Source organism: Garra rufa, chromosome 3 (assembly GCF_049309525.1).
Source record: "Garra rufa chromosome 3, GarRuf1.0, whole genome shotgun sequence".
In the NCBI taxonomy this organism is placed as follows: Eukaryota; Metazoa; Chordata; class Actinopteri; order Cypriniformes; family Cyprinidae; genus Garra; species Garra rufa.
The window spans coordinates 63,064,851-63,075,658 of NC_133363.1; the positions used below are offsets into that span (position 1 = coordinate 63,064,851).

Consider the following 10,808-nt stretch of genomic DNA (forward strand, 5'->3'; position numbering starts at 1 on the left):
TCACTGTATGTATATATATATATATATATATATATATATATATATATATATATATATATATATATATATATATATGATGCACATTTAATGGGCATTTCCATTATTATATTGTAGTATGTCACATCACTTCACTAGCAGCATCGTGTAAAAGTGCACAGAAAAAACAGACTTCAGGTCCATGTTTCACCTGAATGGCGGTCAGTCTCGTCCTTTTCATATGCGACTTCATCTGCGTCGAATGCTGGATTGACCATTGCAGATGATCCACCTTCAGCCAAAACAAACCCACATCAGTTTTGATTTTTCACCTCAAACTGTAGTGTTACTCCATTTTCTAGGCATCGTACTGTATAAAACACACACCTGAACCCTGTGTATTATCCGTTACGTCCAATCCATCCATCATTCTCAGAATCGCAATGCTGTAGTTGGAGTCGAATGCGTCGCTGAATGAGAAACATTACACAATGTCAAAATACAAAGAAAAAGGTGCAACCAATTCACTGATATTTGTGAACAAAACCAGCAGCTCACCTGATGGTGTTCATATAGTCCTGTAAGCTCTCCGGTTTACATTCCTGCCAGTTTATCTTGTATCCCAAAATCAAAGTGTCTGGCCTCAGTTTGCCGAGACCTGAAGCCTAGAAATACAATCAACAAGAAGAGCAAAGACTCTGTGAGAAGTGACTAGGAATAGAAACAGATCTGAAACTAGAGACAGTCATACCTGCATGAGATTATGTGTGCCCTCTTTCAGGCTGCTAGCATTGAAGGACGTGTAGAAAGAACGAACTTTCCTCTGATTCAGCCAGTCCACCGACATTTCAGAGCTGTCCTGTGGGAAACCTGACTTTTCATCCTCCTGAAAGCACAGCAGAGAGCAAGAAATGCCTTCACATCACAAGTTTTGAAATAAATAAATTCTTTCATTTAGCAAGGAAGCATTAAATGGTCCATTTATCTGAATAAGATGAAGGCCAATTACCAAGATAATGTTCCCACAGATCATCAGGCTGATGTTTTTGGTGAAAGTCCCCACAAAGTCCACCAGAGCGGGACGAGAATTCGGAGGGCCGGTCAGAACAAGACACTGAGGCCTAAGAGAGCGTGTATACATGAACGGCTGGGGTATCGGGATCTGAAGTAGTCGGTTTGATAAAAATGTTTAGTCTTACCTGTAGTTTTTGACGTGATCTTTGACATCATTTAGAGACATTGAGAAGGATAAAGCCATGTTGTAGTACCCCGCCTGATAAGACGTGCCCCAGTTTATCTCTGGACACATGATCAGAAAATTTTTTTTTTTTTTTACCTGAAATGTATAATTAAAAATACTGAATTATGGGTTCTGTAGCTCAACTGGGAAAGGATGATACTTACTAGGTTTTGTGTAATTACTATAGCCTAGGAGGAAGAGGACAATACAGAAAGTGACAAGAGCGGCCCACCATGTGAACAGAAACATGAGAAGGAATGAAAAGAAAGAAGCAAACAGAGATGTCCATGGAGAATAGTAATGATACTGCGGTCGCCAACCTGCAAGAGAAAACAATTTCTTATTTTAATTCACCCCATCAACAATTTCTTCATTCTTAGCCTTCTTTGGAGATCATACAGTGCATTCATAAATAACAAGGGTGTAAGATGAACTACAGTACAGCAAGGGTGGATATATACGTGGATTTTATGACCTCCTCACAGAAATTAGCTTGGAGAACCTCATAGGTATTTTCATTAGATTTTTTTTTAGTACAAAAAAAAAAAAAAAAGACCAGAATGCAAATGCAAATGCATTGGTTAAAAAGACATTCATTTTTTTTAACATCTGGAGTCCTAAAATGTTATTTTTTATTTATTTATTATTAAAAAAAATTTTCACGTAATTCTAAAAAGTTTTAGTTACTTTTTTTTTTTTTTTTTTTTTACTATTTTACACCCTGTTGTCAATCTCTTAATCTTTAGATATCTATCATTAACAAAACTGATAACGATGAAAATCAGGTTCTAACCAGGGGATTGAGTGATCGTCGCATGGAAACAGCTGAAGTTGATGAGGCCGTAACAGCAGAGGAAGAAGTTGGAGATCAGAGGAGCAATAGTGTTCAGATCACCTGAAAAGATGAAAATGACACCAAAAGTTAAAGCATCCATAAAGAGAGAAAGGTAACACTTTACAATAAGTTTCCTTAGTTAACATTAGTTAATGAAGATTAGTAAATACAGTAACAAATGTATTGCTCATGGTTAGTTCATGTTAGTTAATACATTAACTAATGTTTAACTAATGAACCTTATTGTAAAGTGTTACCGAGAGAAACATGTGGGGTAACTGATCTGGAGGAGATCCAGAACTCACCGATCAGGATGAAAGCCATAGCAATGCAGAACGCTAGAGTATATGCACGTAGAGGCTCATTGTTTTTCCCGTAACCTTTCCCAAAGAAGCCAATGTAGGGATAGATGTTATCCTTACACAAACACTGTGAAAAACAATATAATAGGTATAACCTATGTTGTATTTTACCAGAAACTGAACAAAGAACAACATAATTAAGTAATGGCTGAAATGTCTACCTGGAAAACTTTGGGAGCAGACACCAAGAAACCCAGAGCTGATGACAAGGTGGCGGCAAAGACGCCAATGGTGATCAAAATGCCCCATCCTGAAACAGCGGTAAGAATCTGGTGGGGGTTGGGGTGGGGCAAACAGAATTCATCCTTCAATTTATTATTATTATTATTATTATTATTATTATAAATCAAATGAAAAAATAATTAATAAAAAAAAAAAAAAAATTCTATCACATAATGCAAATATGATATGAATTTTAGCACAACCTTTACGACAGAATTGATAACTGGCAGTAAAATATCTTTAAAGGGGTCATCGAAAGCCCATTTTCCACAAGTTCATATGATTCTTTAGGGTCTTAATGAAAAGTCTATAATATACTTTGGTTAAAAATTCTCAATAGTAGTGTAAAAAAACACCCTTTTACCTTGTCAAAACCAACTCTCCAAAAACCCAGCTCATTTTATTGCAGGGTCTCTTTGAATGCAATCCAGCTCTGCTCGCCCCGCCCCTCTCTCCCTGGTATGACGAGCCATAATGTTTACTTTAGCCGCACTTAGCCACGTTTAGCCATGTTTAGCGGCGAAACTTGCCAACAAGCACATTATTAAGAAAGGCCACTTGCAAAGATGCATTAAAAAAAACCTTATTCTCATTTCTGCTGTGGGTGAAGCTGCATCAGGAACGATTTGCATGAACATAGACGCATATGTAGATCGGGATCGGCGCTTTTCTTTTGAAACCGAAAGTAACGTTAATCCTCTGTGCCTTTAGCAGCTCAGATGTTGGGAGTAAATGACTTCTGCTATGTTCATTATTACATCCAACAACAGAACACCTCAATCTCTCAATCTGAGACATTCTTGTCTTTCCCTGCCCCTGAGTCACACAATGGCGATCGGAGTCGGACTGTTTCAGCTCGGTGAGGGCGGGTCTAAGATAAGCCGCTCATGTCAATCAGCTATCATGGAAGCGGCCTCTGTCTGTATGTCATCACACTGACAAGAAGCTGAGAATGACCTGATTTTAAAAAGGGAAATTAAAAAAAAAAAAAAAAACACTGGGTGTATTTTTATCATAGGGTGGGTGTGTACACAAACTGCCTACACACATAAATGGTCAAATAACATGTAAAATTAAGTTTTTCATTTGATGGCCCCTTTAAAAATATATATGCAAAAATAAAAATACTGTTGATATTAAAAAAGTTACAAACTACAACTAAATTATTAAAACAGTAACTAAAATATAAAATAGTGATAACATTGCATAGATTGGGCATAAGATTAAAAGTGAATGTGTGCATATTGTGAATTAATTTAACAGATGTGGAAAGTCCTTCAATTAAAAAATAAATAAATAATACTAATAATAACAATGAAAAAATAAAATAAAACAATTACTTGAAAACAGGTCAAATGCATTACTTTACAATGCAATTAAAACATACACACACACACACAAAGGAAATGAACGGAACCAACTGTTTTATTGATTTGTCAAAAGGACCGATGCACTCACCCGGAAGTTGTTTGCCAGTCCATGGCTACATGTGCGGTTCTGCTCACACCGGTCAAAATTCCAGCCTAACTTACAGCCCATTCCGGTGCAGTGGGTTGTGAAATTCGTCAGTGCTAAACTATCATTTACATCACCAGAAGCATCTCTTACGGTAGTTGCCGCTGAGAGAAAAGCAAGGAATTCACTTTAGTTAGGCTTTCACCCAATAAAATGCATGTGTTTGTGATTCAATACAGTGCAAAAGAATGTCAAGTCTCACCACATGTGACTGAGATCAATAAATAGCTCAAGGTGGTCCAGAGTATCGCCAGCAGGGTTCCTTTAGGAATCCCACCGGCTGGATCCTGCAATAAAAAGGAATAACACGTCATTTAGCGTTTTAACATTGCTTTGACTTTCATTCTCCCACACTTTGTCCAAAAAATAAAATAAAAATACAATTACCTTGAGATCACCACAGATGTTGACACCAGACAGAATTCCTGTGGCAGCCGGGAAGAAGATGGCAAACAACCTGAAGAAATTTCCATTTGGTCCTCGGAAGGAAGGTAGCAGATTTTCCACGAAAATGTCACCTGGAAGTAGAATAAAATTGTGGTTAGGTTTTGCTGGTGTTTGGCCACACTCTGAAGATATTGGTGAAATTTGAGAGAAGACAACCTGCATTTTCAATTCCATCTATATCTAAATCAAGACACATTTGCATGCGCTCAAAGTCTCATTAGATCAGGAGCTTGTGTACTCACCACGGTAGCCGAAAAATCCCACCGACTCCTTTTCAGTGTTGGTGGGAATGACTGTCCCCACAAAATAATTAATTAAGGACAGCATGATGGCAATGAAGAACAGGATCTGAGCCTGTGGTGGAGTGAAAACAAAGACAAACAGTTGTGTTAAAAGAAGCAATATTGGGAAATCAGTGAAAATAGGAGAAGAGGAGCATACCTTTGCCTCCCAGGCCATGCCAGCGAATGTGATGCAGAGGCAGATAGTGACAGTAATTGCCCCAATGATCCTCACATCATTGACATCGTCCACCATCTGAGAATTAAAGTCCTGAGAAGAGAGAAAACGATTGTGGATGAGATTGAAACAGTCATGTTGTCTGTTCACTATCACTATATTTGCTATAACTTATTTGTGTATTTCCTATATGAACTTTTAATTTTAGACATGCAGCTCCAGTCTTTCATTTATGGTCCAAAAATAGTGCTGCCCCCAAAGGGGCACGAAATCAGAGGAAAAACTGCACTTCAATACTTTTGTGTTCTTCTAAGAAATGTTGAGTCAAAAGTCTAAGAACACACTTGGAATTTGCATATACTTGTTTGCTTATTCAAACTGATCTGAGCAACAGGCCCAACAATGTGTGCGTGTCTCACTTTGAGAAGATCTCGTACGGTCTCTGCAAACCCAACTGTGTGGAGAGCACAGGCGATAGCGTTGGCGAATGCAAAGAGCAAACCAATGGGCGCTCCGAGCTCCGGACCCAGACTCCGAGAGATCATGAAGTATGTGCCACCTGGAGAAAAGATAACAGGTGAACCTCCTCGTGGAGTTTTTAAATTGTCTTTGCTTGTTAAAGTAATACAACTCATAAAATGTGTTTAAGACAAATAAATACATTGCATTTCTTGGGCAATTTTACTTCCAGGTTCTTCTTTGGTTTTAAAGAATCCACAAGTTCATATGATTTCTATAATATGAGTTCAAATGAGCCTATAATATACTTTGGTTAAAAATTCTCAATAGTAGTGTAACAACACCCTTTTACCTTGTCAAAATCAGCTCTGCAAAAAAAAAAAAAAAAAAAAAATCCCCCCCCCTTGCTGTGGGATTAGGAGCCGCAAGGTTTTATTTAGCCCTGTTTAGCCACATTTAGCCACGTTTAACGGCCAAACTTGCCAACAAGCACATTATTAAGAAAGGCCATTTGCAAAGATGCATAAAAAACCCTAATACTAATTTCTGCTGTGGGTGAAGCTGCATCAGGAACAATTCAGACAAACATAGAGGCATATGTAGATTGGGATCGGCACTTTCCTTTTAAAAACGAAAGTATCATTATCTTCTGCATCTTTAGCGGCTCAGATGTCGGGAGTAAATGAAAAATGCTATGTCCATTACTACATCCAACAACAGAACATCTCAATTGCCTAATCAGAGACATTCTTGTCTTCTCCTGCACCGGAGTCACACAATGGTGATCAGAGCCAGACTGTTTCAGCACGGTGAGGGCGGGTCTAAGGTAAGGCATTCATGTCAATCAACTATCGTGGGAGGGGCCTCTGTCTGTGTGCCATCACACCCACACAAAGCTGGAAGTGACCTGATTTAAAAAGGGGATATTACGTGTAAAGATTAAAAAAAAAATAACACTGGGTGGATTTTTATCATTGTAGGGTGGTTGTGAACACAAACTGCCAACACACAATGTTCAAACAACATGGAAAAGTGAGTTTTGCTTCCGATGACCCCTTAAAGGGTGTTATTTATATTTTACTGAAAAGGTTTCAGATTAAAACCAACATACATTGAAATGCATCTATTTACTTAAATAATGTTCCTGGTTTTCTGGTGACTAATTCACTTCACTCACCAGATTTGACCTTCCCGTTAGTGGAGATTGCTGACACCGAAGTTGCCGTGATTGTTGTGACAACGATAGACATGAAGATGATGACGTAGGTCAGAACTGCAAGTAAAAAGGCATAAATGGCAAATTACTTTAGATTAGGCCTTTATACGTTTAATTCTCAGAAAGAGGAAACATTTAACTGTTTAAAAAAGTTATTTGAGAAGTGAATTAAACTAAATTCAAGTGACTTGAACCAGATGGAGGATTGACTCACTGAGTCCGGCTTGAGACGTGATCCACGGCAGCCGCAGGTACATAATGACTCCCCAGATGTTCAACATACATCGAATCTGAAACACAATCAAAGCAAAAACATTAGTGAATGTGAATGTTTCCTTAATATTCTTTAAAAACAAGGCAGGATCATATTGCACACCACATTTAAAAGAAAGAAATAAGACATGTGTGTTTTCCATAAAGGAAATGTATGTGTTTGTTTATTTATTTATTTTTATAAAAATTAAACCAGGGGTTTAAACTTATGTACACTGATAAATATGATTTTGTGTTTTGATTAGTTTGGGTAAGGAAAAAAAAATAGGCTTGAGTACTAAGAACTTTTACATATTTATTATTACTTGGAATTGTTTGTTATTTGCACAAAGTAAATATCACAGTCATGATACCGTTGTTCCCATCATGCACTTGGGCATGCATAATTAATACGTTTTTATTCTGTTTTTAACATCTGGAGTTCAGTTTCTACTCAAAATTACATATTCATACGTTGAATGTTATATGTTAATTTGTTTGTATGAAGTATGTATGATGTTTGAGTAAAGTTTACAAACCAGGGCTGAGTGGCTTGTACTTGGACTGCAGTGTGAACTTAAAATAATTAAGCAGAAATTACTCATCAAACTCTGTCTTCATGTCAAATGTACTTTTTTTCTTTGCTAATTTTACTTTACTTAGTTAAGTAGATTTTACTTAATTCCATACTTAAATTTTGCTTAAAAAACATGCATGCAAAAATTTGGCAAATAAAAATAAACTAAATGTACTTGTTTTGTTTTGTTTTGTTTTGTTTTTTAGTGTAAGTGAGAAAATGCTTCAGTGCTAATCTTATGTGGAAAAAAATATTTTAGGCACACATTTCAATCTTTGATCATATGATACAATGATTTTCTTTAAATACAGTGTATTTGTTATAAATTCAAATATTGAAATACTTTCTATTGTAGGATGTTAGGCTACCTACAGTATGCTGATATGCCTAAGAACGGCTTTGCTGAAACCACTGGACATTTTTTTTTTTTTTTTTTTTTTTTTTTTTTTTTGTTATCCAAAACAATGGACAAATGAGGACAATAGAAGCAATAAAAAATTTAGTAATAATAATAATAATAATAATAATAATAATAATAATAATAATAATACAGTAACAATACTGTTTACAAGCTAAAAATAAATAAATGTATTTTAAAATTATTAAACAGGAGTAGGAATCTCAAAGAATGATCTTCGAGAATTAGAACAGAAAATGTTCTTGCATTATGATAATTACTATTTTTTGGGAATCGTACATGACATTCACATCCAATAAGTTTGTAATATTTGGGTTCACTGAGAGAGACATTAACCGATTTCTTTGAACATTTGAGCACTGACTTGAGCATTACTGTAGCTCACCATTTAAAACTTGGAGAAACATCTTGAGATGATAATAAGATCACATTTAAAATTGTTGCTTTCTCACCATGACTCCCAGAACCCATCCGAAGCGAACAAGCTTGACTTGGGGCTGTCCATCATCCTCTGTTGGTTGGAGAAGATCATCAGGGTCTGGCTGTTGTCAGGAACATCCAAAGAATCAACATCAAAATCAAAACATGTTGCCATATTAACTATCTTTGTGTGCAAAATGCAAGTAGACTCACATGTATGTGTTAAGAAGCTTACTTAGACTTGACCACCTTTGGAGTTTTACTTACTGGTTTACGTAGAACATCCAATGATGGCCTGGTTCTTTTTATGTGTCCTGCCAATGTGTCCTTGGCATAAAAGTCATATTTTGGCACAGGATCGAGTGGATTGAAGAATGACATTTTTCTCATGTCCTTCTCCTTCTCAAAATCAGCCTCCATGGTAACGTCTTGAGGTGGACCATTGTCTGGACGGCGAAGACCTGGAATTACATTTCTGATGCGTTCGATATATTTGGCCATCGTGGGCTTTCTAGGACTTTAGATGTCGACCGTTCCTGCTTTAATCCTTGTGGAGAACACTGAAATGACCAACACATCCACACAACCTTCCTCTGCTATAGAAAATGGGTTGCGTTTTCTTTTATACCTTAAATGAGCCTACTTACACACACCCATTATTAGACATATACACAAACATTGTTGCAGAACCATGACTGGCAGTTCTTTGTATTGTGTTTTCTTTCTATCTTAGCAGTCTTCTTCAGAAACATGAACAGACTGGTTTCCCAACATGCCACCTCTGTCAAATACAGTTTGTCTATCAACAGTTTGGACGTGTGAACATTGGATATCCTTCATCTAAAGTGAGCAATGAGCATCTTAAATTAAGTGATCACTGATTATTTTTATTGGTCTAAAAGACTTGCATGACCGCATATGGCTTGCTTGTTTAGCTGCCTTTACCAAAAAATAAGTATATTTCAAGTAAAGTACAAGTACGTTTTTAAGTAAACTTGCAGTAAGTACAGAAATATCAGTGTACTAGTAGTATACTTTTAAGGGTACTATTTCAATACTCCTTGGGACTAAATTGGACCACATTCTAGTATATACAGTGGTTACGGAAAGTATTCAGACCCCCTTAAATGTTTCACTCTTTGTTATATTGCAGCCATTTGCTGAAATCATTTAAGTTTTTTTTTTCCTCATTAATGTACACACAGCACCCCATATTGACAGAAAAACACAGAATTGTTGACATTTTTGCAGATTTATTAAAAAAGAAAAACTGAAATATAACAAAGAGTGAAACATTTAAGGGGGTCTGAATACTTTCCGTACCCACTGTATACGTAAGTATAGAGTACACAACTAGTTTACATCTATATTTCTAGTTTGTACTGCAAGTATACTAAAAGTGAACTTATAGGTATACTGATAGTTTAATAATTAAACTCTTTTTTGTGCATTTATTAGTAGACTTTGAAGTATAGCCTCTAAGTAAACTACTAGTTTAGTAGTTTTATACTCCAAGTATATAAAGTGAACTTTACAGCATCCTTTAAGTATACTACTATGTCCCTACTTAAGTATTAATTTGTATTATATATATATATATATATATACATTGTTATATGAATATCTGAACATACAAAACATCAAAAGAAAGAACAGGGTTTCTGCTTGTAAACTAAAACATTTTATTCTAGCTTCATGCATTTTTAATTAAACACTTGAATGTGGGTAAGCTGCATACATATTGAACAAAACATTTTGAACAAAAAGCTCAAGAAAAAAGTCTCTTCATTATAATCAAAGCATTGATGGACACGCCAAAGCTTGACAGTCATTATTGCCTCTTCACGGGTCGACATTTTATTCTATAACATTACACAGTTTTACATATCTATGGTTTTGATGCTGTTTTATGTCTGACGATTGTGTTATTGACATTGACATGTGGAAGCATCTGTTGTTTCGTTTTTTTTCTTCACTTGGAAATTCTGTACAGACGACACAATGAAAACACGGATTCTCAGAGCACAGCACAAGTATAGCTCAAATATATTTAGACTTTTTATAAGACTAAGTATACTGTAAGTCAAGTATACCTAAATGTCATTTTAAAGGGATAGTTCACCCAAAAATGAAAATTTGATGTTTATCTGCTTATCCCCAGGGCATCCAAGATGTGGGTGACTTTGTTTCCTCTGCAGAACACAAATGAAGATTTTTAACGAAAACCGGTGCAGTCTGCCAGCCATATAACACATGTAACGAGCCGGATGCTAAACTCGTGCTCATGACAGATGGACGTGGCTGTGTATCAAAGGTAAAAAATGATATAAATACTGTTCAGTTTCTCACAAAAACCGATCGTTTCGTGTCTTAGGACATCAATGCATCGTCACGAGCCGCGGGGTGTAAT

At 36.2% G+C, this 10,808-nt stretch overlaps 1 protein-coding gene across 1 annotated transcript in view; it reads right to left on the reverse strand.

Moving 5' to 3' along the window:
- Positions 1 to 8,899, reverse strand: part of LOC141332302 (solute carrier family 12 member 3-like) — a 19,524-nt gene extending 10,625 nt beyond the window's left edge. The window contains exons 1-20 of the mRNA XM_073837435.1: positions 8,666 to 8,899; positions 8,431 to 8,520; positions 6,946 to 7,021; positions 6,693 to 6,788; positions 5,476 to 5,615; positions 5,039 to 5,134; positions 4,840 to 4,951; positions 4,538 to 4,668; positions 4,353 to 4,437; positions 4,094 to 4,254; positions 2,575 to 2,682; positions 2,357 to 2,480; positions 2,010 to 2,111; positions 1,381 to 1,536; positions 1,176 to 1,275; positions 986 to 1,097; positions 728 to 862; positions 535 to 641; positions 370 to 446; positions 188 to 268 (exon numbers count right to left, since the gene is read on the reverse strand). Of these exons, the coding sequence (XP_073693536.1) occupies positions 188 to 268; positions 370 to 446; positions 535 to 641; positions 728 to 862; positions 986 to 1,097; positions 1,176 to 1,275; positions 1,381 to 1,536; positions 2,010 to 2,111; positions 2,357 to 2,480; positions 2,575 to 2,682; positions 4,094 to 4,254; positions 4,353 to 4,437; positions 4,538 to 4,668; positions 4,840 to 4,951; positions 5,039 to 5,134; positions 5,476 to 5,615; positions 6,693 to 6,788; positions 6,946 to 7,021; positions 8,431 to 8,520; positions 8,666 to 8,899 (2,323 nt within the window). The remainder of the gene's footprint in view (positions 1 to 187; positions 269 to 369; positions 447 to 534; positions 642 to 727; positions 863 to 985; positions 1,098 to 1,175; positions 1,276 to 1,380; positions 1,537 to 2,009; positions 2,112 to 2,356; positions 2,481 to 2,574; positions 2,683 to 4,093; positions 4,255 to 4,352; positions 4,438 to 4,537; positions 4,669 to 4,839; positions 4,952 to 5,038; positions 5,135 to 5,475; positions 5,616 to 6,692; positions 6,789 to 6,945; positions 7,022 to 8,430; positions 8,521 to 8,665) is intronic.
- Between the last annotated feature and the right edge of the window lie 1,909 nt (positions 8,900 to 10,808).